The sequence below is a fragment of the Microdochium trichocladiopsis genome, assembly GCF_020744255.1.
Source record: "Microdochium trichocladiopsis strain MPI-CAGE-CH-0230 chromosome Unknown B0I36scaffold_2, whole genome shotgun sequence".
NCBI lineage: Eukaryota > Fungi > Ascomycota > Sordariomycetes > Xylariales > Microdochiaceae > Microdochium > Microdochium trichocladiopsis.
This window is the reverse complement of record NW_025763545.1, coordinates 1,455,378-1,478,752: the sequence shown is the minus strand read 5'-3', so window position 1 is coordinate 1,478,752 and position 23,375 is coordinate 1,455,378. Positions and strand designations below refer to the sequence as shown.

Genomic DNA, 23,375 nt, shown 5'->3' with positions numbered 1-23,375 from the left:
GATCAAGGTATGGGAATCATGATGTGCTTTTCTCTCGTTTACAGCAAGCGCACAATAGAAATGTTTTTCGTTAAAGAGTCGTATCCTGCCTAATATTTCCTTGTCGACTGAAACGCCACGTACATTTACCTAAGTTCCCTACCCAAACATGATTAGATGAAAAAGGCGGAAGAAGTAGTTTCAGCGAGCGCATGATACAGAGCAACGACGACATGAACTCTGATTTGCGTTAGAGGAACAAAGAATTCGCAGAAGTGTCCGTCACTCCTCTTTCTAACGGTAGCACATCTACTAAAAAGACCATGTGAAACAAACATTTATACAAAAAGGTATTCAGATCAAGCCGCAGCCAGCCCCAGCTCCCTGATAAAGATGTCCGCCGCCTTCTCGCCAATGACCAGCGCAGTATTGTTGGTATTGGCGCCCACGTTCTCCGGCGGGATGCTCAGGTCCGCCAGCTTCAAGCCCGTTGTGCCGTACACGTTCAAGTTCGCATCAACGACGCCTTTGTCCTCGCGGGGCGCCATCTTGCACGTGCCCAGGGAGTGCCAGGTGGTGTTGATGCCCTCGCGGCACCACTGCACGATGGCCTCGTCATCCTCGGCGCTATACGGGATGTCGTCGAGCAGTGGCCCGCCCTGGTGGTCTTCGATGCAGGCGGCCTTGGAGCCCGCGGGGAATCGCGGGTGCCCGGCCGCGAGCTCGCCGCGGAACATGGCCGTGCGGCGGATCATCTGCCTCTGCTTCTTGTATGCCCAGAGCTGCTTCTTGATGTCGATGGAGTGCGGGTCGGAGAAGTAGCCCGCATCAAAGTCGTAAGGATCGTCGAGAGAAGGGCCGGTGATGTGGATTGAGCCGCGGGAGTAGGGGTATGCGGTGTACGGAGCCATGGAGACGTATTGCGCCTCTGGGGCGCCTTCGCCGAGGAAACTGTTGAGGCGCAGGTGACATTGGTGTTAGTATGGTCTTCTCGGGTGGAGGTCGTGGCATTTGGTGTTGTACTTACGCGTTCACCATCCCCAACAACATCAGCGGACGATTTGGCTCATTCTTAAAGTCTTTGTCCCATGCGGCTCGGAACTCGGGGCCCAGAGCGTCGATCTCACCTTCATCGTTGGGGCGGATCTTCGACGAGAAGTCGATGCCGTTCCAGCCTGCGAGGCGGTGCTTGTCTTGGACCAGTTTCACTGCATCCATGCGGCTGGTTATGATACCATCAAGCGTCTCGTCCGTAGCCAAACCGACCTTGTACGGGTAGAATATCAGGTGGTGGTCTTGATAGTCGTTGCCAACGCCAGGAACATCGGCAACAACAGGGACCTTTGCGGCATTGAGGATTTCAGGGTTTCCGACGCCGGAACGCTCCAGCACGCCGGGAGTTCCGCAGGCGCCGCACGAGACAATGACCATCTTCCGAGCCTTGACGGTCCGTACAGGGTCGACGACGCCGCCAATAGGCAGCTGGAACGCGGGGTTGGCGCGGTACTCGACCCCCACGGCTTTCTTGTTGTCGTCGAAAAGTACACGAGCAACCTGCGATTCGCAGACGACGTGCAGGTTCGGGTGCTTCCCATCCAGCAGCCGAGGGTGAAGGTATCGGTGAGCCACGTCCTGTCGCTTGCCATCTGGGCTGACGTAGCGTAGCCAGCGTTGGGTGCCATTGTTGCTGTCCAGATCTTGGAGGTCGTGGATTTCTGGCCAGCCGAGTTCGCTGGCAGCTTTGACAATCTCGTCCTCGGCAACACTGCCACGGTATGTGCTGCTGGACACATGGATGGGGCCATTGTATCCGTGAACTTCCTTCTGCCCGCGTCCGTGATACGTCTCAAGCTGTAATGGATTAAAGTCAGTAACTATATGGGTAGGTGTAACGGATCTGCGAGATTGGAGAGCGCTGGATCAAGGACACGCCATAGACAGGACTGACTTTTTTCATAAAGGGTAACAGCTCATCCGCGGACCAGCCTTTTGTCTTCCACGAGTCAAAGTCAGATCTTTGGGCTCGTGTGTACATCATGAAGTTGATCGACGAGCCACCACCTGGTGAGTTTCGTGGTCGGTGTTAGTCTACCACGCATTGACAGAAGACTCTCATGTATGCTCACCGAGGACCCCGCCTGTTGGCACAATGACCTCACGGTCCGCGAGATAGTTGGACTTTCTAGCCTTCCAAAAGAGGGCATTCTTGCTAGTTGGGGCGATATTGCTCAGGTAGAGGAGAGGGTTGACGATCTCTGGAAGGTTGTGATTGTTTTGACCACCTTCAATGACGAGAATGGACAGATTCGGGTCTGCATCAGACAATCTCGAGGCTACAATACAGCCAGCAGTACCGCCTAGACCAGATGGTTGTGTCAGAGAGCTGTTACTGGCTGCCCAACTCGCAAAAACGCAAAGGGGGCCAGATTCACGCGTGTACCTCCAGCCACTATCACATCAACCTCCTTGATGTCATCGGGAAACTTCTTGTGGATGGGCATGGCGGCGAAGACAGGAGAGCAACTTGAAATTGAGCAGGGGATATTCGTTACAAAACAGATCCAAGCTGTTTACAACCGCCGAGACCCTTCACTACGGCAGCGGGCACTTCTTATACACCATCGGAGCAACCGCCCCGCTCAAGCACAACAAAGGCAACGGCAGCGAGAGCGGAGGTATTCCACGAAGGGGTGGCTCGGGAGGACCCCTCACAGCAAAGCAGCAAGATGGAGACAGGCGTGAAACCTTGACTCGGGGCTGGCGAGTGAGGATCGAGGGAGACTTTCAGAACGGGGTGTTTGCAACAGGTGTGGAGGCGAGGGGATACGAGACCATTGGTCGTGGCACGCGCGGCCGCACGGCCGAGGCCATGGGGTTTGCCCACGACAGACCAGAACAAGGCAAGACTCTTGGGCGGACTATACAAGCGCGGGGTGGCACCTCATGTGGTGCGGACCCTTTTGCGCCACGAAGATCGCCAGAGATCACACGAGGTGGACACCCCTTTGTCGGACTGCTCGAGAGCAGTGAGAGCAGAGCTGCAGGCTCGAGATTGAGGCTCAGAAGCACATTGCCATGACCCATCGCGGATTGGCTCTGGCCAGCAGGACGCCTCGAAATTCTCACCACTGTGAGGGTTCACACTGGGCAGGGGATATCTGCGGGCCTTCTCCTGCAACACATTGACTAAGGCGTCGCAGTCGGAGAGGATCTCGACCCAGCTTGTGGAGCTTGTTGGCGCTGAGTGAGTCCCGGAAAAGCACTCCCACCTTTCGAAACCGAGCGACAGAATCCCTTACGTATGAGTTGGCAGAGCAGGTTGCAAAACGAATGCCCATCCATCCTCAGTGACTGAGATCATCTGCCTGCCCGCCCCGCACGCCACGGCAGCGCCTGCGGAAGGAGCCGCCGTGCGTCCGGGGTATCCAGCGGGGCAGGGCTCGGCAGGCAGCCTTGTGAGTGTAGGGCAGCCACGAGCCACCAAGGTGGTGCTCGGGACATACTTCCAAGATTGGTATGAACCTTCACAGCTCTCAAGGGCTGCCTCGCCATGCTCTCATCTCCCAAAGTTGCTGAGAAGGGCGGGTACAAGTATGCATTGTCAGGGCAAGCGATGACCAAATGCTTACACAGTCATGAAGATACTGGCTAAGCTTGTGCAATCCGTGACGGACTCTGGACCGCCAACTGTCAACTGCAATCCTCATCCCCTAGGATGGGAGCCACGCATTTGGAAGATCATGTCGTGATTTTGGTCCACCCTGGAACCTGAGCTTGATGGCCAGCAAGGATTGCAGCCATCATCCCCTTCCAGTCTGTGCAGCCAGTCATTCCAACAGTCAATATGAATCTTCTCCACTCTATTGCATTCCTCAAGTGCTTAGGCAGGCACAGTCAGAGGCAGCATTTACTGTGGTTGACATGAGCATTGCATGCGCTGAGCCTCTCTAGGTCCAATAATAGGGGTCCTGATGGCCACTATTGCGCACTGTGCTAGCGTGTTGTTGGGGCAGAGATCATACAGTGCGCAGCTTACCTCAGTTTCACGGGCCAGATAAGACCACCCGCAAACCGGAGGCTTGGCAGCCATGTTCTCAAGAAGCGCTCTTCCACATGCCACCTTTGAACATCGACAAAGGCAAGATCCCGTGCCTGATAATTGGTCCCGCTCGGAGCACCGAAATGAGCCGGCCCAGTCATTCCTGAAGACGAGTGCCTGCCCATCGCAAATTATCCGAGCTTGCGCAGCCGCGACACATCATTATCACGATGCCCTTCTCGGGCTCCCCAGATACCGGCATCGTTGGGGAGAAGGGGTCCTCGCTACTCTCGCCAGCTTCCTACGACGATGACGCCGCATCCCTGCACAGCCGCAGCGAGCAGGACACAGACAGTGAGGATGACGAGCTGATGCTGGCGGCGCGCAACAGCCGCGAGCTCCGCGCGCGCGACCGCCTCGTGCTCATGGAGGAGGAGGAGATGGACCGGCTCGTGGAGGAGTCGCGCTCCAAGAACAACGATAGGATCAGGAGGGGAAGCAACTTATCGATCCCGAATCCCATCGGGCTCTTTCGGCGCGGCCGGTCGGAGAGCGGCACGCGGAATGCCAGCAACAATAATACCTACAGCCGGAACAGCGACCCATCAAGCTCGGTCGAGGACTTTGGTGACGAGAAGCGCCGAGCGGCGCGGCGGGCGCGGCGGCAGCAGAAGAGAGACAAGCTTCTCCAGGAAGCACAGGATGGTGAGGATCGGCAGCTTATGTACGAGATGGAGAGTGGTGGGATGAAGGATGGCAGCTCGACAGGCGAGAGCAGCGATCGTGACGACAGCGACGAGCTTGACCGAATGAGGCTTGTCGAGATTGCCGATGCGAAGACAGCAAAGAACAAGAGGTGGCGCATATGGGCCATAATATACACCACCATCGCGGTCGGCTTCGTGCTTCTAGTGCTGCTTGCCTGGCGATTCTCGCTGGACAAGAAGCGCGGGGCCTCTGCCGAGCTTGTATCGAACGGTACAGCGTTGTTTGGGCCGACGACCATCATAATCAGTCTGGATGGCTTCAGAGCCGACTTTTTGACGCGGGGCTTGACACCGAGGTTGAACGCGTTCATCAAGGAGGGTGTCTCGCCACTCTATATGAACCCGTCCTTCCCATCCGTCACATTTCCTGTCAGTACCCCTCCAATGTCTCGGACATCCAATACCTGCTACGTATGTGCTAATGACTGTGCAGAACCACTATACCCTTGCTACAGGCTTGTATCCCGAGGCGCACGGTGTTGTTGGGAACACATTCTGGGATCCGGAGCTCGCGGCCGACTTTTACTACACCGATCCCGACAAGAGCATGGATCCCAAATGGTGGAACGGAGAGCCATTCTGGGCCACCGCCGAGCTGCAAGGTCTGCGTACCGCCATTCATATGTGGCCTGGAAGTGAGGCGCATATCCTTGGTGTCGAGCCGAGCTTCCTGGACAAGTACAACGGCAAGGAGTCCCTATCTTCCAAGGTTTCGCGCATTTTGGAGTTTCTGGACAAGCCAGGAATGGAAGACTCTGAAGCGAAACTTGAGGACATGCGGCCACAGCTTATCGCCGCCTATGTGCCCAACGTTGACGGTGATGGGCACCGGTATGGTCCCAACAGCACAGAGATTCGTGCCACCATCTCCGCTGTCGACACAATGCTCGACCAGATCTTCACTGGGCTTGAAGAGAGAAACCTCACAGATATTGTCAACGTCATCATTGTATCCGATCACGGCATGGCCACCACGGATGTCAGCCGGATGATGCAGATTGACGACCTCATTGACCTTGACAAAGTTCACCGCATTGACGGATGGCCATTGTCCGGCATTCGCCCGAAGAACCCTGACGACCTCCAATCACTCTACGACGAAGTCATGGAGAAGACAAGGAACAACCCCAATGTCGAGGTTTACCTGCGAGACAAAGATATGCCTGAGCGCTATCACTTCTCGAACAACGACCGCATCGCGCCGCTTTGGATCATTCCCAAGACGGGCTGGGCCATTGTCGAGCGGACAGAATTTGACATTGCGGCCGCGAAGGAGAAGGACATCGTCTACCACCCTCGCGGGCTGCACGGCTACGACCACGAGCATCCCCTGATGAGAGCCATATTTGTCGCCCGTGGTCCTGCGTTCCCGCATCAGCCACACAGCAAGGTCGAGCCGTTCCGTAAGTTTCTCCCGATTCCAACCCTGCAAGAAGGATTCTGCCGAGAACACAGTCGCTGACCATGGATTCTTTTCCAGAGAACATCAACGTGTACAACATCCTCTGCGACTCCATCGGCCTCGAGCCGCGTCCAAACAATGGAACCCTACGACTACCTCTAAAGACCATCGGGGTCCACGACTCTGATCCGGAGACTGCCCTGCAGGAGGTGCCTGACCCTGCACCGGAGGATGCTGCGGATGGGGCAATCATGTCCATCCTGCCTGTCCCGTCTGCGCCGTCAGCAGACGGGCAAGGCGTCGAGCAGCCCGGCGCGCCGGTCGGCGTCAGCCCCCCAGGCAGCGAGGTCGTGAACAATAACGGTGGCGATAGCGACAGACCGGAAGTTGCAAGCAGCGCGGCGGGACAGCCAACACCGACTGCACCGTCTTCGGCTGTTGGTGAAAACGAAAACGACCAGAACCAGGGCAACGACAACGACAATGACGGCGACGATGACGATGAGGAAGATGGAAGCGGCTCTTCTGGCTCGTCGTCGTCGTTCTGGGACAGCATCTCGGGAACCTGGAACTGGGTCACCAACAAGTTCGATGAGCTGATTGACAAGATCTCTAGTAGCGGGCGGGGCTAAGGAACAGAGACGGGCGATGGAGCTCAGGCTTGAATCAGTGTCGGTTGTCTAGCGCAGCCTTTAAGTAATGGGTCGTGGTTGGCGCATATAAGCGGCGTTTCTTTGGGAAGATATCATCTCGCCGGTAGGCAATGGGTTTTATAGTGTTTGTTTTGTTTCAGCTGATAGAGGGAGTCTTGATAATACCAGAGTACAATGGTCTTTGCTGATAATATTTGCGGATAAGGCACCCGTGGACATGTCTGCGGTGGTTTGTTTGCCGTGCCTCTCTGGTCACAACCCCCACGTGTTTCCGAAAACAACAATATACGACTCTTCCAAAGCTATGTCATCACTCATCGCTGCCGGGGCCATTGATAGACACAGCACCACCATCACAGATGCTGGCCCTGTTGAACCACACGGCCTGTGGTATCAGCTCGCTGACGACCCATCTCGCTGTCGTGGTATGCGTGGAGCCTTGCCCAAAAGGCTCATGAGTCTTGTCCTTCCTCAGCCTCGGACCATCGCTACTCGCAACTACTGCGGGCGCGTCTCCGGAGAGCGACAGCTTGCCCAAGCTCTGGACCATGTCGTCGTCAATACGCCGCCCGCTCTCGCCCTCCTCGTCGCGCGGAAAGCTCGTCCTGCCGTCGGCAAGGGCCTGGAACACGACGAGCTGGTCCTGGAGGTACTCGTCGACGACGCCGCCCTTGCTGAGCTCCGTATACAAGTCCTTGCACACGGTCCGGGATATGCCGTGGCATAGCTGCTCGCGCGACATCTTTTTGCGCGTCCTCTTATCGTACAGAAATTCCTGGCCGTATCCGCCAAAGTCGCGGCCCCAACGTCGGTAGTATGTCAACGGCTCTTCAACGGTTGCGGCGGAGCCGTTGATGGTGAGTGGCGTGGAGTGGGCGACGAGCAGGATATATATCCGAGACTCATGCCCACTGTCCTCGCTGACGATGAAGTGGACACTCGTATCTGGGAACAGGTCCTCGAGGTCTGAGGATATAGCGTTTTGTAAGGCCGACTGCATATTTGACGGAACAATCAGGCTCACGTCAATGCGGTCAAGCCTGGGGGTCTCCCCCGGTTTTGGGCTCTGGTTGGTTGGCTCGCCGTGAAGTCGTGGCTTTAGCGTCTGGCCGGGCCGGATAGGTTTGATCTTGAACCACACGGTACCACGGCGCTGGCTGCCTTGCGCCCAGCCACGTATCAGAAGTCGCCGCTCTACGTCGATGTCGAACTGCTCCTTGAGGGTTGGAAGCAGCACCTGATCGAGATACTCATACGAGAGGGACCAGCTGACATTTGTGCCACCATGGATCTCCAGAATGATGGGCTCGTCGTCCTCGGTGCCCGCGAACAGCAAGAAGGGGAAGATGGCCTGGAAGATGAGGAGGGTGCTTGCTGCAGGCGTGTCTGCGACGATCTTGATATTGCGCTGGGTGAGGCTCGTGGGTGGCAAGGAAGGCCGCAGCTCGAATGACTTTGAGCGTATTGACACGCCCTCAGTCTGGGCCTGGGTGGCAGAGGCGAGCCACTCGATGGCCGAGAGATGCTGGGCCTTGAGACCGCCGCCGCGGGCGCCTTCGCGGTTGCCTCTGACGTGGTGGATACGGATCGGCTGTGAGGTGAGGGCGGAGAGGCCACAGGCAATGCGGACCAGTTGGCCGCCCCCTTCGCCTGTCCGACCATCGAGCTCGATTGCTCTTCTGGCCTTCTTCATGGCTTGAGAGTTGAGATGTGTCTGTCTGGTGGTGTTGAGCAGGCAGTGTGATGTCACGCACGGGTCGGGCCTCGTCTTACTGAGCGGGGGATGGCGAATGGAAAGAAAGGTGCCAAGCCCTTGATTTATATATACTTGGGTTCTAGAGGGTGAGGATGGAGCAATACTGGCAGCAGCAAACAGCGCTCTCTAGATGAAGTGTGGTTGCAAGGCTGCCTCGTCGTGGCATCATTCTCGCTCACGCACTCAGCCTTCCGTGAGTCACGCGGCAGAGAGCTCGTAACGCCGAGCTCGTTTTTGAGCAGGACCCGGAGCTGCTCGCCGCCTCGGCAGACGAGAGCCACGTACCCCTTGCAATCACATTGACCGAGTTGGCGAGGACCTTGCCCACTGGGAGGAACATGACGTCCTGAGATCAGCGGGAGCCATCAATGTTGCTGGGCTGGACTGGCTGGAGGGTTGTGATGCAAGCTGGTGGGCATTAGCTGAAGGCACATGATAGAATACAATCATGCAGGCCCCACCACGCTGCGCAAGTCAGGCACCGGGTAGCCCTGGACAGCCAATGGCAGTGGCTGGGCAGGAGCCCACCTGCATGCGCAGGCAAATTGCATGGAGCATGCACTCACATAACCAGAGCCTGCCAGCCTGGAGCTCGCTCACCTAAGCGTACTGGACCTTGGTCTTGGTGCACGGTCACCGTCACACTTCTCGCCGGCGCTCCAGCTCGTCACTGGCTTCTTCGCGCAATCGTTTTCCTTCCCACGGCAGGCCCAGCAGGAACATCCACGCCCCCCCGAGCATCCCACCGCGACTCTCCCTCGCAGCGTCAAGTCACTCCTTTCGCCTCGTCTTCTCTTCGCCCGCGCTGCTCTTCTCTTGGCTCCCTCCCAGCTGCGACGGCCTTCGTCGCGCCACCAATCGGCCACCCAACGTTTCGCGACACCCCCTTTACGCACCTTCCACGTTTCGCTTCTCAACACCGACGACAACCAACTCTCATTCGCACCAGCCCGGTCTCTGCATCCGTCCATCCATCTTTCTGCGTCCCTCGAGCGGCATCGCCATGCACTAGACCCCTGTCGCAAGCCAGAAGCACAGTCCTATCGTGATCCAGCAGCGCACACCAGCATCGCCTTGGCATAGGATCCAGATCCCGCGTGGCTGCCTGGCTGTATCAATCACAATGGCGCAGAACGACAGCGTGCCCGAGGATGACGCCTTTCCCAGCGCGAAATTCCCGGCCGGCCCCCCCAGCATCATCTCTTCGCGAATGACCGACATCGTCTCCGAAGACGGCAACAACAGGCACCGCAACAACCCATTGCGCAGTGTGCCCGGCTCAGACTCCCGCCCGGGGACGGCAAGGACTGGCCTGTCTTCGTCTCGCGGAGGCGCCTGGCCCCAGCCTACGCCTCTTCGCAAAGGCATCAAACGCTCCAGCTTGACGGGATCGACTGCTGGCTCAATATCCTCCACCCGTCCGCCAAGCTCGGCCGCCAGAAGCCATGTACCGTCCCTCACTTCGCATGCCTTCTTCCGCCCGATGAGCTCTCAGAAGCTCCAGGCTCAGAGAAGCGCCACCCGGCCGCCAAATTTGAGTTTGAGGCGCGACAGCGCCGCAGATGGTTCGGACGAACCCACCAGGGCTGCACCGCAGAGCCCAACAGCGCCTGGTCCTGTGAGCGGCCTCGTGCGCGAACAGGTCGAAGATGGGGAAGGGCGCCCACCCCCGTCTCGCGGTACCGAGATGACGGAGCAGGAAATGTACGAGCGCGGGGCCAGGACGGCCACGACCAGTAGCCCAACCCAAGGCCACTACCCTGCTGCCAGCATTACCGAGAGCATGCGCCCACTGCAGCGGCCCAAGGCCGGAGAACTCAACCTGAGTGTCAATGTCGACAAAACCAAGGCCTACATGGGCTCGGCAAACGCGGCGACACCCACGAGGTCGCCGCATTCGTTTCGATCTGGCTTCTTGAAAGCGTCCAGGCCCGAGACTTCTGGCCAGTCTCGTTCGTCTCCGCACCCGCATGAGAAACTAGCGTCTGCTGCTTCTTCTGCGCAGTTCACACCCGATGGTGACGCCGCTCCCCCTTCGAGACAGAGGGGATCGACCAAGTCTGGCAGTGCTAAACACGGCCGGAATTGGGAGTACTTCCAGGGTAATACCGTATTCTGTATTGGCGGTCGCCTCCAGAACACACGACATCAGCCCATCAATATTGCGACAGGCTTCTTGGTTGTCATGCCGGCTGCCCTCTTCTTCGCCTTCTCGGCACCATACTTGTGGCAACACCTCTCTCCGGCAGTCCCGGTCATTTTTGCCTATATCTTCTACATTTGCATGTCCTCGTTCCTCCATGCCTCTGGCTCAGATCCAGGTGTAAGTTGTTTACAGTGCTTGTTATCAATCTGTCACCGGCTTCAATACTGACCAGCTATCTAGATATTGCCACGGAACCTGCATCAGAACCCTCCCGCCGCAGAAAACGAGGACCCTTTGCGTGTAGCACCTCCCACCAATGACTGGGTGCTGATCAAGTCGGCCGAATCTAGCACTGCCGCCATGGAGGTTCCGACCAAGTTCTGTAAGACATGTAACTTGTGGCGACCACCCCGGGCTCACCACTGCCGCCTCTGCGACAATTGCGTAGAGACCCAGGATCATCATTGTGTCTGGCTCAACAACTGCGTTGGAAGGCGTAACTATCGATATTTCTTCACTTTTGTCTCCAGTGCTACACTATTAGCGGCCTTGCTGGTAGCCCTGTCCTTTGTCCACGTGGCGGACTTTGCCCGTCAACAGGGCGTCTCGTTTGGTGACTCGATCGATCAGAACCGAGTACCGTTCGCCATGGCCATCTACGGGATAGTCGCCTTTTTATACCCAGCTGCCCTGATGGGATACCACCTTTTCCTCATGGCGCGGGGTGAGACCACGAGAGAGTTTTTGAACTCGCACAAGTTCCTCAAGAAAGATCGGTATCGTGCCTTCACTCAAGGCAGTGCGTGGAAGAACTGGATTGTGGTCCTTTGCCGCCCGCGTCCTCCGACCTATTACCGCTTCAAGAGCCAGATGGACGAAGGTGACCAAAGACTTGGCCAGGACCGGAGGGCTGCTCAGCGGAGGGAGATTCCCAAGAATGCTGGACAGGATTTTGAGATGCAGACCGTGCGACCAGCCGGCACACCTCCGTTCCAGAGTCCTGCAACCATGCGGACCCTGGAGACAGCAACAACTCGATGATGTCGTGTCGAGATGGCTTCCAATTCTGCATGCTGTCGGGACAGCACCTCACTATTCTTGGCCTATGTACAGCCAACTTCGCACTCTTTATGTCGCCCCAATGGCACTCACCTTTCCCTTTCTTTTCAATTCTGTCATGTCAAGATGTAATATCTTCACCTCTTCTCGCATGTATACCCCGACACTCACGAAGCTGAAGCGTTTTCTATTATTCAACTTGTTTCCCCTTCACCTTCACCCCCATTTCCGCTTACTGGCTTGCTTGTCTGGGCGACATCCTGCTCTTGCCCCCCTTCGCTAGTACTATTACTGTATACCATGGTCATTTCCCGCCGTCGAGCGAGGAGAGAGTACATGTACATATACCCAACGCACACGCTTTGTTCCTCGCCGGGCAAGCTGCTGTCCTAATTGGTGTAATGCAGAGGAAATCTAGACAAACTATTGCTATTGTAGAGTTGATTTCAGCCTGACTAGTGTGAATTGAGTTGATAGCCTCCTAAGCATCCCTGGCACACACCTCACTTGTGTCGGTCTGGCTCCGTCTCAGATACCCAATCCTGTACTGGACGATCTACACATTGCCCGTCTCCACGATTGTCATGCCGGGATTACATTCCTCACCTCGTCGTGGATCGAATTCGCGATTGTATGGCAATGTGTAGAATATGTATACGTGAAAGAGGTATCTACTTTATCTTTCTAAGGGGACGGGGTGAAATACAAGAAGCGCCAGTAATTCTTCTTGTTTGGTAATTCCTCGTTCTCCTAACTACTCGACGATTCGAATGCGAGGCATGGCGAGAGCTCGTGCTCTTTTCTTGGAACGGCCCCCGGCCCTTTCTTCGCAAAGTATCCTCGTCTCCTCTGCTGCCCCCCCCCCCCCCCCCCCCCCCCGGGGCGGCTGACTATGAATATGCTCCTCCCAACGCCGAAACCACCTTGTCCCAAATGCCGCCCCATACAGGAGAACGACACAAACACACTTCTTCGACATTTCCAGCAGCGCGGCTGCATTGAGACACGCCTACGCTGTAAGCATGTCGACCTCCTCGCTGGTGAAGCCAAAGAGGTAGAGCAAGTCGAGGAGGGACTCGCCGTTGAGCCGGGCACTGGCCTCCATCTGGACGCGGGGCTTGGCGTTCCAGGCGACGCCGAGGCCCGCGGTGGCCAGCATGGCGAGGTCGTTGGCGCCGTCGCCGACGGCGACGACCTGGCTGAGGTCGACCTTCTCCTGGGCGGCGATCTGCAGGAGGAGCTCGCGCTTGCGCTCCTTGCCGACAATGGTGCCCTTGACCTCGCCGGTGAGCTTGCCGGTGGCCTCGTCGATGACGACCTCGTTGGCGTGGGCGTGGTCGATGCCGAGCTCGGCCGCGAGCCAGCTGGTCAGCGGGAGGAAGCCGCCGGACAGCACGGCCGTCTTGACGCCGAGCCGGCGCAGGGCCTTGAGCAGCTGGGGCACGCCCTTGGTCACGTCGAGTACGGGGCGGAGCTGCTCGAAGAAGGTGGCGGGGAGGCCCTTGAGGAGGGCTACGCGCTCGCGGAAGGCGGCGTCGAACTCGAGCTCGCCGAGCATGGCACGGTGGGTGATGTCGGCGACTTTAGCGGCGAGGTCTGGCGGGTCCGATATGTTGGCGGCGAGCAGGTCAATGACCTCCTGGGTGATGAGGGTGCTGTCCATGTCGAAGACGACGAGGCGCGGGTGCCTGCGCCAGGGGGTGTCCTTTTGCAGGACGACGTCGACGTTCCACTCGCGCTCGAAGCGGTAGATGAGCTCATGCTTGCGCAGGTCCTCGAGCTGGAGGAACTCGTCGGAAGGGGCGTGCGAGAGGGTGAGCTCGACGACGAAGGGGTGGTCTGGGTCGTCGAGGCAGCGGTGGGACGAGGTCAGGTCCTCCTCCCCTGGAGGCAAGGGGAAGGAGGACATGAGGTGGAGGAAGGAGGTGATGCATAGGGGCGAAATGTAGGAGCCGTAGAGGTGGTCGAGGGGCTCTGGGTCGGAGGCGGCGGGGGGCTCTAGGGGGAAGGCGTCGATGTCTGTGGTCGGGGCGAGGTTGGCGGGGATGGAGGTCGTGTCCGAGGTCGAGGTTGTGAGACGCGGGGAGGGAGCGAGAGAGTTGCTGGCAGCGGCAGCGGCCTTGTAGATGAGGGTGGCGATGAGGCGGTTTGAGCGCTGGCCGCGGGGAGGGCAGCAGTCTGGGTGGGAGAAGTCGTGGATGACGCCCTCGACGATGCGCGGGGGCTGGTCGCGGCCGGGGACGCCGGTGAAGGGGTTTTGCTGGGGCGAGAGGCGGGCGGCCTGGAGGTCCTCGACGACCGTGTCGATGCCAAAGTGGCTGCTGGAGTCGAGCTGCTTTTGGGGGCGGGACTGCTGGTGCTCGCGCAGGAAGGAGCTGGTGCGGCGGCCGGCGTGGCCCATCTGCGGCCGCTTGGCCTTGACCTCGGCAGACGCCATGGCTTTTTGTCTGTCTGCCTGTCTGTCTGTCTGTCTGTCTGGTGTGGGCGAGACGACAGGTTGCTTGGTGGCCTTGACTCCGCGTAGTGTAAGTAAGTACTTACCTAAGGTAGATAGGGATTGAGGATGAGGCTGCTGACGGGCGGGCTGGATGACTGTTTTGGGCGCCGAGTGCGTGTTTCCGTGGCGGGGCAGGAGCGCCTTGATTGAGTGGGCGATCCCTGCTGCAGGGGTCTGTCTGTGCCGTGCCGTAGTGGGGAGCGACTTGTCAAGGTCAAGCCCTCCCGCGATTCTGACAGCCCTGTCGCCACGTGCTAAACTTCGCCCCCATGCCCAAGCTATGTCCAGTACAACCTACGCTTATGGCATCCTTCGCCCTGGGCTTTTCCCTTTGGAGCCAGGGAGCTCTCTTGGGCAGCTGGAATCATCCCAAGCCCGCAGCTTCGCTAAATTCCCCTGAGATGGCTTCTCATTCCGACACCTCACTCCCCAGTTGTATCATCCTCACCGGCTGCAAGCAATTGCACTCAGTGGCCTTCTTCCTCTCTGTCGTTATGATAGCCAGGTCACAAGCGCAAGAACCAGTGTGTAGCTCGCCCAGCGTGCTCCAGACCAGTGCCAAAACAGCCAGTGTCATTCGTTCGGATATCAACAGACATGAAGGCTTGGAAGACCACCGCATTGATTGCTATGACGGCAGATATCAGCCCTCAGCCACAATCATGACCCGAGTCAAGACACCCGAGACTCGAGACTTTCTCTGACAGGCTATGGCATGCTCTCACGAGCAAAGACCATGGTCGCAAACCATTCCGAGGTCTTGGGTCATGCTTCGTATCGTGGCAACCACGTTGGAGAGTCGCGCTTTGCTCGAGCCGCCTTCAAGACAGCTCCCAACGTGGACGTTGCTCTTGCGCTGTCCCCATCGTCATAATCTGGTCCTCTGCAGCAACTCGGACCCTTTGCTTGCTTCATTGGCCACGTCTCATCGTCCCCAAGTGCTGTTTGGCTGACAAACGCCAGCAAGTCCAAAGGGACGCGTGGACCCCTGGAGGGTCCAAGTCCCAGACGTCAGCAGGCAGTACGTACCTGACTAATCCTCCAATCCAGCCGCTGACAAGACGGGTCTGCCGCTGTCTGCTGGAACCAAGGGCAGACCCTATCAATCAGCTCGTATGTGCCTCCTCTGCTTACCCAATTAACTTGTAAAATCCAGTTGCCATACACATTGTTGACTACGTCCGACTGAGCTAGCTGCACGCCATAAGTATGCTGTGTCTTCCCTTGGCAGTTTGTGTGTGTATTCGGCGGCACCTTCGCATTGATCAGTCGTGGGGTGCGCTTCATGCACAATATCACCGCCGCCGCTGCTGCTGCTGACAATAAAGATCATGAGGACCACCATGTATTAGTGATGGTGTTTTCCGAACATGATCGAGGCGATTGAATGTGAGGTCATCGGATGACGTAATCAACGCAGCTCGGAAGGGCAAGGGCAGTCAAGTCAGTGTGACGCCAGCCCATCGTTTGGGCCTGGCAGCTGATCGTGCAGGCGACTTGGGATCAGCAGCTTGCCGCCACCACCTCACACGGATGCGCCCGACCGTGACGTGTTTGAGAGCGTGGCTGGTGATCAGCATGCCTGCCTGCCTGCCTGCCTGCCTGTCTGTCTGTCTGACTTCAGCACCGCCGTGCGCTCGCCTGTGCTCGCCCGCCTGCGGGTTCCAAGGCTGTCGTCGATGTTACCAAAAGTGGGGCCCCACAGGCTGCCGGCAGTGTGCTGATGATGTGCTCCGGAAATCGGGGCTCCGAGCCGGCGCACGCTCTGTGCCACTCTCCCGGCTGGCTGGGCCCTGTCTACCTTATGACTCGCTTCTGATGCACTCTTCCATGGCGTGTGTGCGGCTCTGGTCCGCTAGGCTCTCGGAGCGGCAAGCACGCGAGCGCGCCATCCCGCCGCCGAGAGATATCGTCATCCAGCGCTTCCATTTCTCCCCAGCACGTCCCGTCGCCCGTTCTGGAGCCATCCAGAGCCAGCCGTCCGACAACCGGCCCCCACTGCCTTCCGCCATCGCCATTAATTTTCGCGAGCACGCAATCGCACCCTGGAGACGTCCGGCGCCACATCGACAACGTCTCCCCCAGATCTTGACGCCCACCAGAGCGCAGCGCTCTGACCTGGACTGGAGCGTTATCGAGAACGGTCCTGCATAAACGGAGTCGTGGCTCCGTTGGCTCATTCCGTCCCGGGTCGCGCCTGAACCTGTCCTGTGTATCATCACACCTGAAGGACTGCATCGGCTCATCAACACGGCACTTTTCAAACTGAGGAATTGTGCATCCATGCTTGTGTTAGCCTTCCCCGACAAGCACAGCATAGCTTGAAGTTATGGCGGTGCTTGTATTACATCACGTTCGATGATCAGACTTGTCTGAGCATCGATGCTCCCTGCGCAATCCTGTCGTGGATTGCTACTCGAGGCCATGTCGATCATGTCAATCATGCTCGCATGCCATACCTTGAATCCTGATCGGTAAAGTCTTGGTCTGGCAGGACAATTCCCTTGTCATAGACATGGGCCGCCTCCTGCACTCAATGGTCTTTGTTGCAGTATCGACGCCTCACTGCAACGTTGAGCGCGCAGGAAACGCCCCGTGGCTCCGCTGTAAGGCACTGTCCAGGGAAAACCAGCCCGCTTCTTCACTCTTTCACTATCGCGAGATGCCGCCGACAGCCTGCTCGGGGCCGCTTCTACAAAAGATGCCTGCTCAGGGGGGGCTTGTCGCTACAGCAGTGGATGACTATGACACGCGACACTTCCGGCCCAAGTTTGACTGCACAATTAATCATCCCTCTTCACAGACACACACGAAGAGCGTCGAGCAGGCTGCTTCTTTAGCTATGGAATCAGTTGTTCGAGCGTAGTGATTGCCAGACTTCCCTACCGGAAGAGATGACTGAGCAGCTCTTGGCGCTTGCTTCAAACTTGACTGGCCGATTCCAGGCCGCTGGCGAACAGGTCGTCGTGAAGGGGGAGATCGGGCTGGCCAGGTACTCGGTACCGACATGCGGACCCCCGTAACGCGCCTGCACAGCAGGTGAAAACTTTGAAATCAAGTACTGTCGACACGCGAGGGCGAGGAGGACGTCTCAGAGTCGCCCGAGAGGCTGGCCATTGCCTCTTTAGGCAATGCGGCAGCCAATCACAGCCTCTGACGATGCATTAGCGCGGATTGCGTGCTCGACCTCAGATTTTGCCTGACCAGCGTGTTAACCTCATCATGGCTCATGGCCAAGGATCGCGCAATGCCGAAGGCCGCTGCAGGGTCTGAAACCACGGGCACCGACCGTATTGCTCCTGATCCTGGCCCAGATCCGCTCCGTTTTGCCTGACGCCGCGCCGTGATTGGTTCGATGCTGGATGCTGGCTGCTTCCCTCGCCCTTCTAGGGACATCTCGTTCCTAAGCCGTCATTAATAATGTGCCCTGGTGTTTGTAAGTATCTCTGTCGGCGGCCGAAGGTTCGAAAATCGGGCTCGCCCTAGGATGTGCCCGCAAGCACGCAACCACCAGGCTCCCCACAACGCTTGACCTCCGTTTAATATCTCAGGCTCCCCTCCCTTGAGCCGGGATAGTGACGACTTGGACCATCTTCTTTTCGTGATCCAGGATACGTCAAGACATATCTCCTCTTGTGAACTGTCTATCACCATCAGCCCAGCTCAAACTCGCAACTCCACGGAACATTCTGCAAAACGATCTTGGTCAGGATATCCGAACAGCAAACCACAGGAGAGACTCACAACATACCAAGTTTCCATACTCCAACTTGGTTGAAGGCCACGCAACCTCCTGCCGTCGCCACCCTTCGCTAAAATGGATGCCTCCACATCCACACAGTCATCTTCCTGCTCGTCGTCGCCTGTCATGCGGCCCGTGAAGGACGGGGTCGATTCTGGATACTCCACAGCCGCTTCCTCGACGACCAGCTCGACAGCAAGTCTTCCCCAAGTGACCTTGACCAAGATGCATCTCGAGCATCTGAACAAGCAGATGTCGCGGATGAGTGCTCTTGACCGGCTCCGCTTCGCCACAGTCATGTTCCCGAATCTGTACCAGTCGACCGCGTTCGGCTTGACCGGCCTCGTCACCATGGACATGCTCGCCAAGATCCAAGCCGAGTCCCCCGAGGCTCCTTCAATCGGCACCATCTTCCTGGACACTCTGTACCACTTCAAAGAGACCTACGACCTGATCGACCGGGTCAAGGCCAGGTTCCCCCATCTCACCATCCACATCTACCGCCCCGACGGTGCTGAGAACACGGCAGAATTCGAGGAGAAGTATGGCGAGGGCCTGTACGACATGGCCGAGGAGTTGTATGACTGGATCGCCAAGGTCGAGCCTCAACAGCGGGCCTACACCGAGCTGAAGGTTGCTGCCGTGCTCACTGGTCGTCGGCGATCGCAAGGCGGCGCGCGCGACAGCCTCTCGTACATCGAGGTCGACAACGAGACCGGCATCATCAAGATCAACCCCCTGATGGACTGGAGTTTCAGCCAGGTCAAGTCGTACATCACCGAGCACGACATCCCATACAACGTCCTGCTCGACCAAGGATACAAGTCGATTGGTGACTGGCACTCCACCAGCCCCGTGTCCGAGACCGAGGACGAGCGGGCTGGCCGCTGGAAGGGCCGGGCCAAGACCGAGTGTGGGATTCACAACAAGATGTCCCGGTACGCGCAGTTCCTGAGTGGCCAGCAGGAGCAGCAGCAGCAATCGTCAGAGCAGGAGCAGCTCAGCTCCGCGCTGGAAAAGGTGGAAAGGAGCCAGCAGATCTCGGTCATGTAGAACTGAGGGGGCGGCTCGTGTGTCTGTGTCCACCATGATTTTATGATGTTTTCTTCTTCTTCTTCTTTCGGGTTTCGGGGCCGACAACGGCATGCGGCGGAGTTTCGGGCGTTTCCCATTCTGGCATGCCTCCGGGCATTTAGCGACTAGCATCACCATCATCGTCATTAGTATCAGCATCATCGTCCTCTCACGTATAATCTACGCTCGCCAGTTGCTGGCGGGAGTGGGGAACCGGGGGGAAAAGTCAAAAGCAGCACTGCAAAGCATTTGCAAAGATAGAAAGGATATGCCATACCACAAAGAGATAGTAAAATTTTGACTCAAGTGTCAGACCTCAACCAATTTCGTTCAACATCGTGATTCCCGTGCTGCTTCTGTGAATATTCGACCGTGGACATTGAAAGGCGACAACTCTCGTCCATGAGAGTTGGTGTCTGGTGGGTGTAAAGCATGCCTTTCACGTCGAGCGTTGATGGTCTCCGTGGATTCCGCGCCCGCCAACAGTCTCGACGCTCAAGATGAAAGAACGAGTGATGTCAAACGATGCCATTAGAGCCGCATGCAGGGGGGGCCATGCTCGACGGTACATATATATACCGGACCACGTGGGCGGCTGGGCAAGGGTTGTTGCTGGTGCTTACTACATCGTCGTGAGCAATAGGATGCATCTAAGACGGCGTCCACCACCACGACGGCGAATAAAATGGAGGGGAAAGTGATCGCCGTTGTGGATGCAGTGAGTGAGGTCTCTGCGATTTGGGGAAATCACCACGCACACGCACGCCGTTTGACTGGCCGCCCCTCCCACCACCCCCGCATTCGAACCTCTGCTGACCAGCCAGGTCATGCTCTCTACCTGAACAACGGCAAGTAAGGAGCTCTCGAGTCCCGACTTCATCCCACATCTGCTGAGCCCGGTTCACTTCACTTCAGGAGAATGCTGCTTGGCAACAAGTAGCTGTGGTATTTCTCATTCACTGTATACGTTTGTGCGCACAACGTGGTACAGATACCACCCCCACAATGTTGACTACGATACTGCCCGCAACAGATACCACTGTCAGGGTCGTCCTGGTTCCAATTATCCTCCCGAACCCAATGAAGTGCGTTCTGCAGCCAGTCATGGAGATGTAGCATAACAAAAGCACATCCTCATCGGGCCTAACTAATAATAAAAAGTGCCACCTCCATTACACTTTTTAAAACATCATCCAACCACCGGTACAGCAAGGAATTTTGAGCATGAAAAGTCCTTTACTGAGCCAATCGCACGGGGTTTCAACGGATCAAGGGTTGAACTCTTGCTGTCCGTGCTGAAAACCGTGTTTCTATCTCCTCCGCTCTCAACTTCAAAAGAATTGGCCGGTGGATTTGGATAGAGCGACGTCGTCACGAGCGACGGGTTCCTGGCTCGCAACACTCTGGCTTTCAGAGCCGTACACGGGAGGGCGGTCGAGGCTGTCGAAGCGGCGGCCGCTCTTCTTTGCAAGAATCCACTGGCAAGCGAGCCGGAGAAGCAGAGCACCAGTGCCCCACAGAATGCCACCGACCGGTGCAGCGACAAAGGCTCCAAAGGCTGACCAGTCATTGCCGTACAGGCCATTCTGCAGCAGGATGAGCTCGCCACCAGCCTGTGCGTTTCCATAGTAGACGGTGCCGAAGAGGAAGACGGTGAAAATGCCGCCAAGACCGCCGACGACAACCTCGAAGCCACGCCAGAAGTAGAAGCGCTCGGACAGGCCGAGGATGAGGACAGGGATGGTGGCTGCCGACAGCAAGTCCGTGATGAGGTAGATCTGGAGGATGCTGGGAGCCTTGAGCGCAAGAATCACCACGGGAACGATGATGACCACGACACCTCCACGGATCCACCAGATGTTGAGCTTGTTGCGGAAGAGATCGTTGGACACGGACGAAACCATGGCCGATTGCAGACTGTCAAATGCAGCAGTGCTAAGCGTGACGACGAGCACCAGCACAATGCCTACGGTCCAGCTAGGCAGAGACTCGAGGAGCAGGAAGAAGGCAACAGAGCCATCATCGACAGGAGGGTCACCAGGATAGGCGCCAGACCAAGCGGCTACAAGGCCGGTTACGCCAACCAGAGTGAGAATAACCAGGATAGCCACCGTAGCCATCGACATGCCGATCCACAGGTCTTTGTCGGTCTTGGAGGCGAATGCACGCAACCAGAAGTTGGCGAGGAAGAAGTCGTTGGTGATGATGGCGACCGGGAGGATGTAGATGAGCTGCCAGCCAAGAAGGCTTGGTTCCAGGTAGCCAGAAGATCGAATCAATTCCGGGTCAATCTCCGCCTTGACACCAATGGTGATTGTGGCAATGATGATGAGGCCACAGACCATGGCTCCCTGCACGTTGTCCGTGATGAAAGAGATCTTGAAGCCGCCGAGAGCTGCGCACAACCGTGGTCAACCAGCCTATCCCCGAGGACCATGTTCTTGGAAGCGTTCTTACATGTGTAGATGGTAGTGATGATGCATTCAACAATAATCACTGGAAGTCCGTCAAGGCCAGTCAGAGCTGTGACAACTTGGCCGATGGCGGACAGCTCAGCGACCATGTAGAGAAACAGTGTGAGCAGAGTCAATGCTCCGAGATACAGCGCCGTGGCAACGCCGTAGCGCTGTCGGGTCCACTCCGTGAGCACGAAGCCTTCCGGACACTTGCTACGAATGACGGGGACCAGGGCGGCAAAGACCAGCAATGGCAGGGCGGAGGCTAATGCATAAACGATGACACCCTGAAGTCCCGCGATAGTAGCCAGCTGAGGGTACGAGAAGAGAATGCCCGATCCCATAGCTGTTGGCGCGAGCAAAGGAAAGAGTCGGCTAAGGTTAGCATGCATGAAACTTTTGGAAGGGAGAAGGGGGTAGATCGTCGCGGCAGCACGTTTCCCACGCAAGCATTAACTTGATCGAGTAATTACGGTACAATCTCAGCCTCATCTCTGCACGCCATCCATGGAATCTCCGCGCACCAAAGTCGCGGGTGGATTCCAGGGAATGGTCGCGCTTTGATTCAGCGCCCGTAGTGAGCCGCAGAACTTCAGCCTCTCCGCCGTTCGAAAGTGGGAGGCCCTCGGCTGTGAAGCCCCAGGTCCAGAGCCCGTGCCCACTTCCAATAGCAAAGAGACCAAAGATCTGTTGATTATCAAGTACGAACCTATCGTCAATATGCTTAAGACTAGAGCGTCCCATCGAGGCCGTCGTCAAGCCTGGCGGGGGGTGCGGGCCGTGCCCGAGTCGTCACGCTTTGTTGTAGAGGCATGGGATCGCTCCACGCCGTGCCAGCTTGCCAGCAAGCGTGTGTGTTCTACACCATGGCCTGTAGGATCTACGTTGTGTCCATGGCCAAGTCGAATGACCGAGCAGGTTGGATATCGGTGCTACCGCTTTGATCTGACTTGAAAACGAGAGCTTGCGCTCTCTGCTGTCTGTGCAGCTACTTACCAGCGGCGATGAAGTTCAACGCAATTGGGAAGGCTGCGGGGACGAATGTTAGTGACTTGATTCGCAGACCTGACAAACAGGGCAACTAGAGGCTTGATGATCCTCGCCAGACCCTCCTCCAAAGGTGACCGAGGAATGGAATGCCTCGTGATGAGGTTTCGGCTGCTGCCAGCTAGGTGAGATCTGACCGGACTGAGTTCTATTACCAGCCAAGAATTCTGACTTGGGCTGGTTGCGCATCCTCCAGGCCAGGCCGGTACCGAGAAGGCTGCATGCAGCATGTCAAAGTCAGCAAGGGGTGATCGAACTCAATGAGTGTGATAAGGTGCGGTGTTGCATGCGTCCAGCAGTATAGATTGGCCAGCGCTGCCCAGGACACGGGAAGGGCGACTAAAAGGCGCACGTCGTCACGCGCATGCATGGACTTACAGGAATGCGCCATAAGTGACGTAGATGAGGGCGTTGGACGCCTCGAACGATGGTTGGCCCATCTCTAGGAGCTGCTCACTGCGCGACGCGATATAGGATGGGAATAATAATGGTTCTCGCCGTGCTTGGGCGGGTAAAATCGTAGGGGAGCGTGGTTTGCAGAATGAATGGTGAGAGTGAAATGAAAGGCGAAAAAGTTTGGGACATCCTCAATCCGACATAGCTCCGCCCCCAGCAAACATTGGGGGTTCGTGCTCGGCAAGTCCCGCCCGCCGATACCCTCCGCTTTCCGGAGCATCACCACGTCTACGCGGCAGGGTTCAGGTCCATGGTGCGAATGATTGACTGCGTGTTTACTCAAGTAATTTACACAACTGGTT

The 23,375-nt window shown here is 57.2% G+C and overlaps 9 protein-coding genes across 9 annotated transcripts; 4 read left to right on the top strand and 5 right to left on the bottom strand.

Moving 5' to 3' along the window:
* Positions 1 to 62: 62 nt before the first annotated feature.
* B0I36DRAFT_283196 (alcohol oxidase-like protein) lies at positions 63 to 2,548 on the bottom strand. Its single transcript, XM_046151539.1, has 5 exons — positions 2,420 to 2,548; positions 2,106 to 2,336; positions 1,928 to 2,040; positions 1,007 to 1,830; positions 63 to 930 (listed from the first exon to the last, which is right to left on the bottom strand). Exons 1-5 carry the CDS (start codon positions 2,478 to 2,480, stop codon positions 339 to 341), a joined length of 1,821 nt encoding a protein of 606 aa, XP_046016630.1. The 5' UTR covers positions 2,481 to 2,548; the 3' UTR covers positions 63 to 338.
* Positions 2,549 to 4,079: 1,531 nt separating this feature from the next.
* B0I36DRAFT_314208 (alkaline-phosphatase-like protein) lies at positions 4,080 to 7,033 on the top strand. Its single transcript, XM_046152731.1, has 3 exons — positions 4,080 to 5,154; positions 5,219 to 6,188; positions 6,266 to 7,033. Exons 1-3 carry the CDS (start codon positions 4,249 to 4,251, stop codon positions 6,817 to 6,819), a joined length of 2,430 nt encoding a protein of 809 aa, XP_046016629.1. The 5' UTR covers positions 4,080 to 4,248; the 3' UTR covers positions 6,820 to 7,033.
* Positions 7,034 to 8,986, bottom strand: B0I36DRAFT_314205 (RNA 3'-terminal phosphate cyclase-domain-containing protein). Its single transcript, XM_046152730.1, has 2 exons — positions 8,614 to 8,986; positions 7,034 to 8,558 (listed from the first exon to the last, which is right to left on the bottom strand). Exon 2 carries the CDS (start codon positions 8,531 to 8,533, stop codon positions 7,151 to 7,153), a length of 1,383 nt encoding a protein of 460 aa, XP_046016628.1. The 5' UTR covers positions 8,534 to 8,558; positions 8,614 to 8,986; the 3' UTR covers positions 7,034 to 7,150.
* Positions 8,987 to 9,284: 298 nt separating this feature from the next.
* B0I36DRAFT_283188 (DHHC palmitoyltransferase-domain-containing protein) lies at positions 9,285 to 12,241 on the top strand. Its single transcript, XM_046151538.1, has 2 exons — positions 9,285 to 10,919; positions 10,983 to 12,241. The coding sequence occupies exons 1-2, from the start codon at positions 9,720 to 9,722 to the stop codon at positions 11,781 to 11,783; spliced, it is 2,001 nt and encodes a 666-aa protein (XP_046016627.1). The 5' UTR covers positions 9,285 to 9,719; the 3' UTR covers positions 11,784 to 12,241.
* A 438-nt stretch (positions 12,242 to 12,679) lies between these two features.
* On the bottom strand, positions 12,680 to 14,389 carry B0I36DRAFT_314202 (HAD-like domain-containing protein). Its single transcript, XM_046152729.1, has one exon. The coding sequence runs from the start codon at positions 14,236 to 14,238 to the stop codon at positions 12,811 to 12,813; it is 1,428 nt and encodes a 475-aa protein (XP_046016626.1). The 5' UTR covers positions 14,239 to 14,389; the 3' UTR covers positions 12,680 to 12,810.
* Positions 14,390 to 14,522: 133 nt separating this feature from the next.
* On the top strand, positions 14,523 to 15,156 carry B0I36DRAFT_67024 (uncharacterized protein). The gene has a single exon (XM_046163191.1). The coding sequence runs from the start codon at positions 14,568 to 14,570 to the stop codon at positions 15,000 to 15,002; it is 435 nt and encodes a 144-aa protein (XP_046016625.1). The 5' UTR covers positions 14,523 to 14,567; the 3' UTR covers positions 15,003 to 15,156.
* A 3,010-nt stretch (positions 15,157 to 18,166) lies between these two features.
* B0I36DRAFT_238003 (Phosphoadenosine phosphosulfate reductase family-domain-containing protein) lies at positions 18,167 to 19,093 on the top strand (the record flags this gene model as incomplete). The annotated part of the gene is made up of 1 exon (XM_046149572.1): positions 18,167 to 19,093. The coding sequence occupies one exon, from the start codon at positions 18,167 to 18,169 to the stop codon at positions 19,091 to 19,093; it is 927 nt and encodes a 308-aa protein (XP_046016624.1).
* A 1,126-nt stretch (positions 19,094 to 20,219) lies between these two features.
* B0I36DRAFT_66962 (uncharacterized protein) lies at positions 20,220 to 22,143 on the bottom strand. Its single transcript, XM_046163190.1, has 2 exons — positions 21,572 to 22,143; positions 20,220 to 21,509 (listed from the first exon to the last, which is right to left on the bottom strand). The coding sequence occupies exons 1-2, from the start codon at positions 21,960 to 21,962 to the stop codon at positions 20,446 to 20,448; spliced, it is 1,455 nt and encodes a 484-aa protein (XP_046016623.1). The 5' UTR covers positions 21,963 to 22,143; the 3' UTR covers positions 20,220 to 20,445.
* Positions 22,144 to 23,162, bottom strand: B0I36DRAFT_66961 (uncharacterized protein). Its single transcript, XM_046163189.1, has 4 exons — positions 22,996 to 23,162; positions 22,755 to 22,834; positions 22,567 to 22,599; positions 22,144 to 22,450 (listed from the first exon to the last, which is right to left on the bottom strand). Exons 1-4 carry the CDS (start codon positions 23,055 to 23,057, stop codon positions 22,326 to 22,328), a joined length of 300 nt encoding a protein of 99 aa, XP_046016622.1. The 5' UTR covers positions 23,058 to 23,162; the 3' UTR covers positions 22,144 to 22,325.
* Positions 23,163 to 23,375: the final 213 nt, after the last annotated feature.

Bases quoted from the DNA above. Each gene is read 5' to 3' on its own strand.
- B0I36DRAFT_283196 (XM_046151539.1), bottom strand. From the start codon at position 2,480: ATGCCCATCCACAAGAAGTTTCCCGATGACATCAAGGAGGTTGATGTG. The intron at 1,831-1,927 runs GTCAGTCCTGTC...AATCCATTACAG, and splicing joins TGTTACCCTTTATGAAAAAA to CTTGAGACGTATCACGGACG. The intron at 931-1,006 runs GTAAGTACAACA...GCGCCTCAACAG, and splicing joins TTGTTGGGGATGGTGAACGC to TTTCCTCGGCGAAGGCGCCC.
- B0I36DRAFT_67024 (XM_046163191.1), top strand. From the start codon at position 14,568: ATGCCCAAGCTATGTCCAGTACAACCTACGCTTATGGCATCCTTCGCC.
- B0I36DRAFT_314202 (XM_046152729.1), bottom strand. From the start codon at position 14,238: ATGGCGTCTGCCGAGGTCAAGGCCAAGCGGCCGCAGATGGGCCACGCC.
- B0I36DRAFT_66962 (XM_046163190.1), bottom strand. From the start codon at position 21,962: ATGCATGCTAACCTTAGCCGACTCTTTCCTTTGCTCGCGCCAACAGCT. The intron at 21,510-21,571 runs GTAAGAACGCTT...GGTTGTGCGCAG, and splicing joins CATCACTACCATCTACACAT to CTCTCGGCGGCTTCAAGATC.
- B0I36DRAFT_283188 (XM_046151538.1), top strand. From the start codon at position 9,720: ATGGCGCAGAACGACAGCGTGCCCGAGGATGACGCCTTTCCCAGCGCG. The intron at 10,920-10,982 runs GTAAGTTGTTTA...CCAGCTATCTAG, and splicing joins CCTCTGGCTCAGATCCAGGT to ATATTGCCACGGAACCTGCA.
- B0I36DRAFT_314205 (XM_046152730.1), bottom strand. From the start codon at position 8,533: ATGAAGAAGGCCAGAAGAGCAATCGAGCTCGATGGTCGGACAGGCGAA.
- B0I36DRAFT_66961 (XM_046163189.1), bottom strand. From the start codon at position 23,057: ATGGGCCAACCATCGTTCGAGGCGTCCAACGCCCTCATCTACGTCACT. The intron at 22,600-22,754 runs GTCAGATCTCAC...TCGTCCCCGCAG, and splicing joins TGGTAATAGAACTCAGTCCG to CCTTCCCAATTGCGTTGAAC. The intron at 22,451-22,566 runs GTAAGTAGCTGC...GACACAACGTAG, and splicing joins GTTGAACTTCATCGCCGCTG to ATCCTACAGGCCATGGTGTA.
- B0I36DRAFT_314208 (XM_046152731.1), top strand. From the start codon at position 4,249: ATGCCCTTCTCGGGCTCCCCAGATACCGGCATCGTTGGGGAGAAGGGG. The intron at 5,155-5,218 runs GTCAGTACCCCT...ATGACTGTGCAG, and splicing joins TCCCATCCGTCACATTTCCT to AACCACTATACCCTTGCTAC. The intron at 6,189-6,265 runs GTAAGTTTCTCC...ATTCTTTTCCAG, and splicing joins CAGCAAGGTCGAGCCGTTCC to AGAACATCAACGTGTACAAC.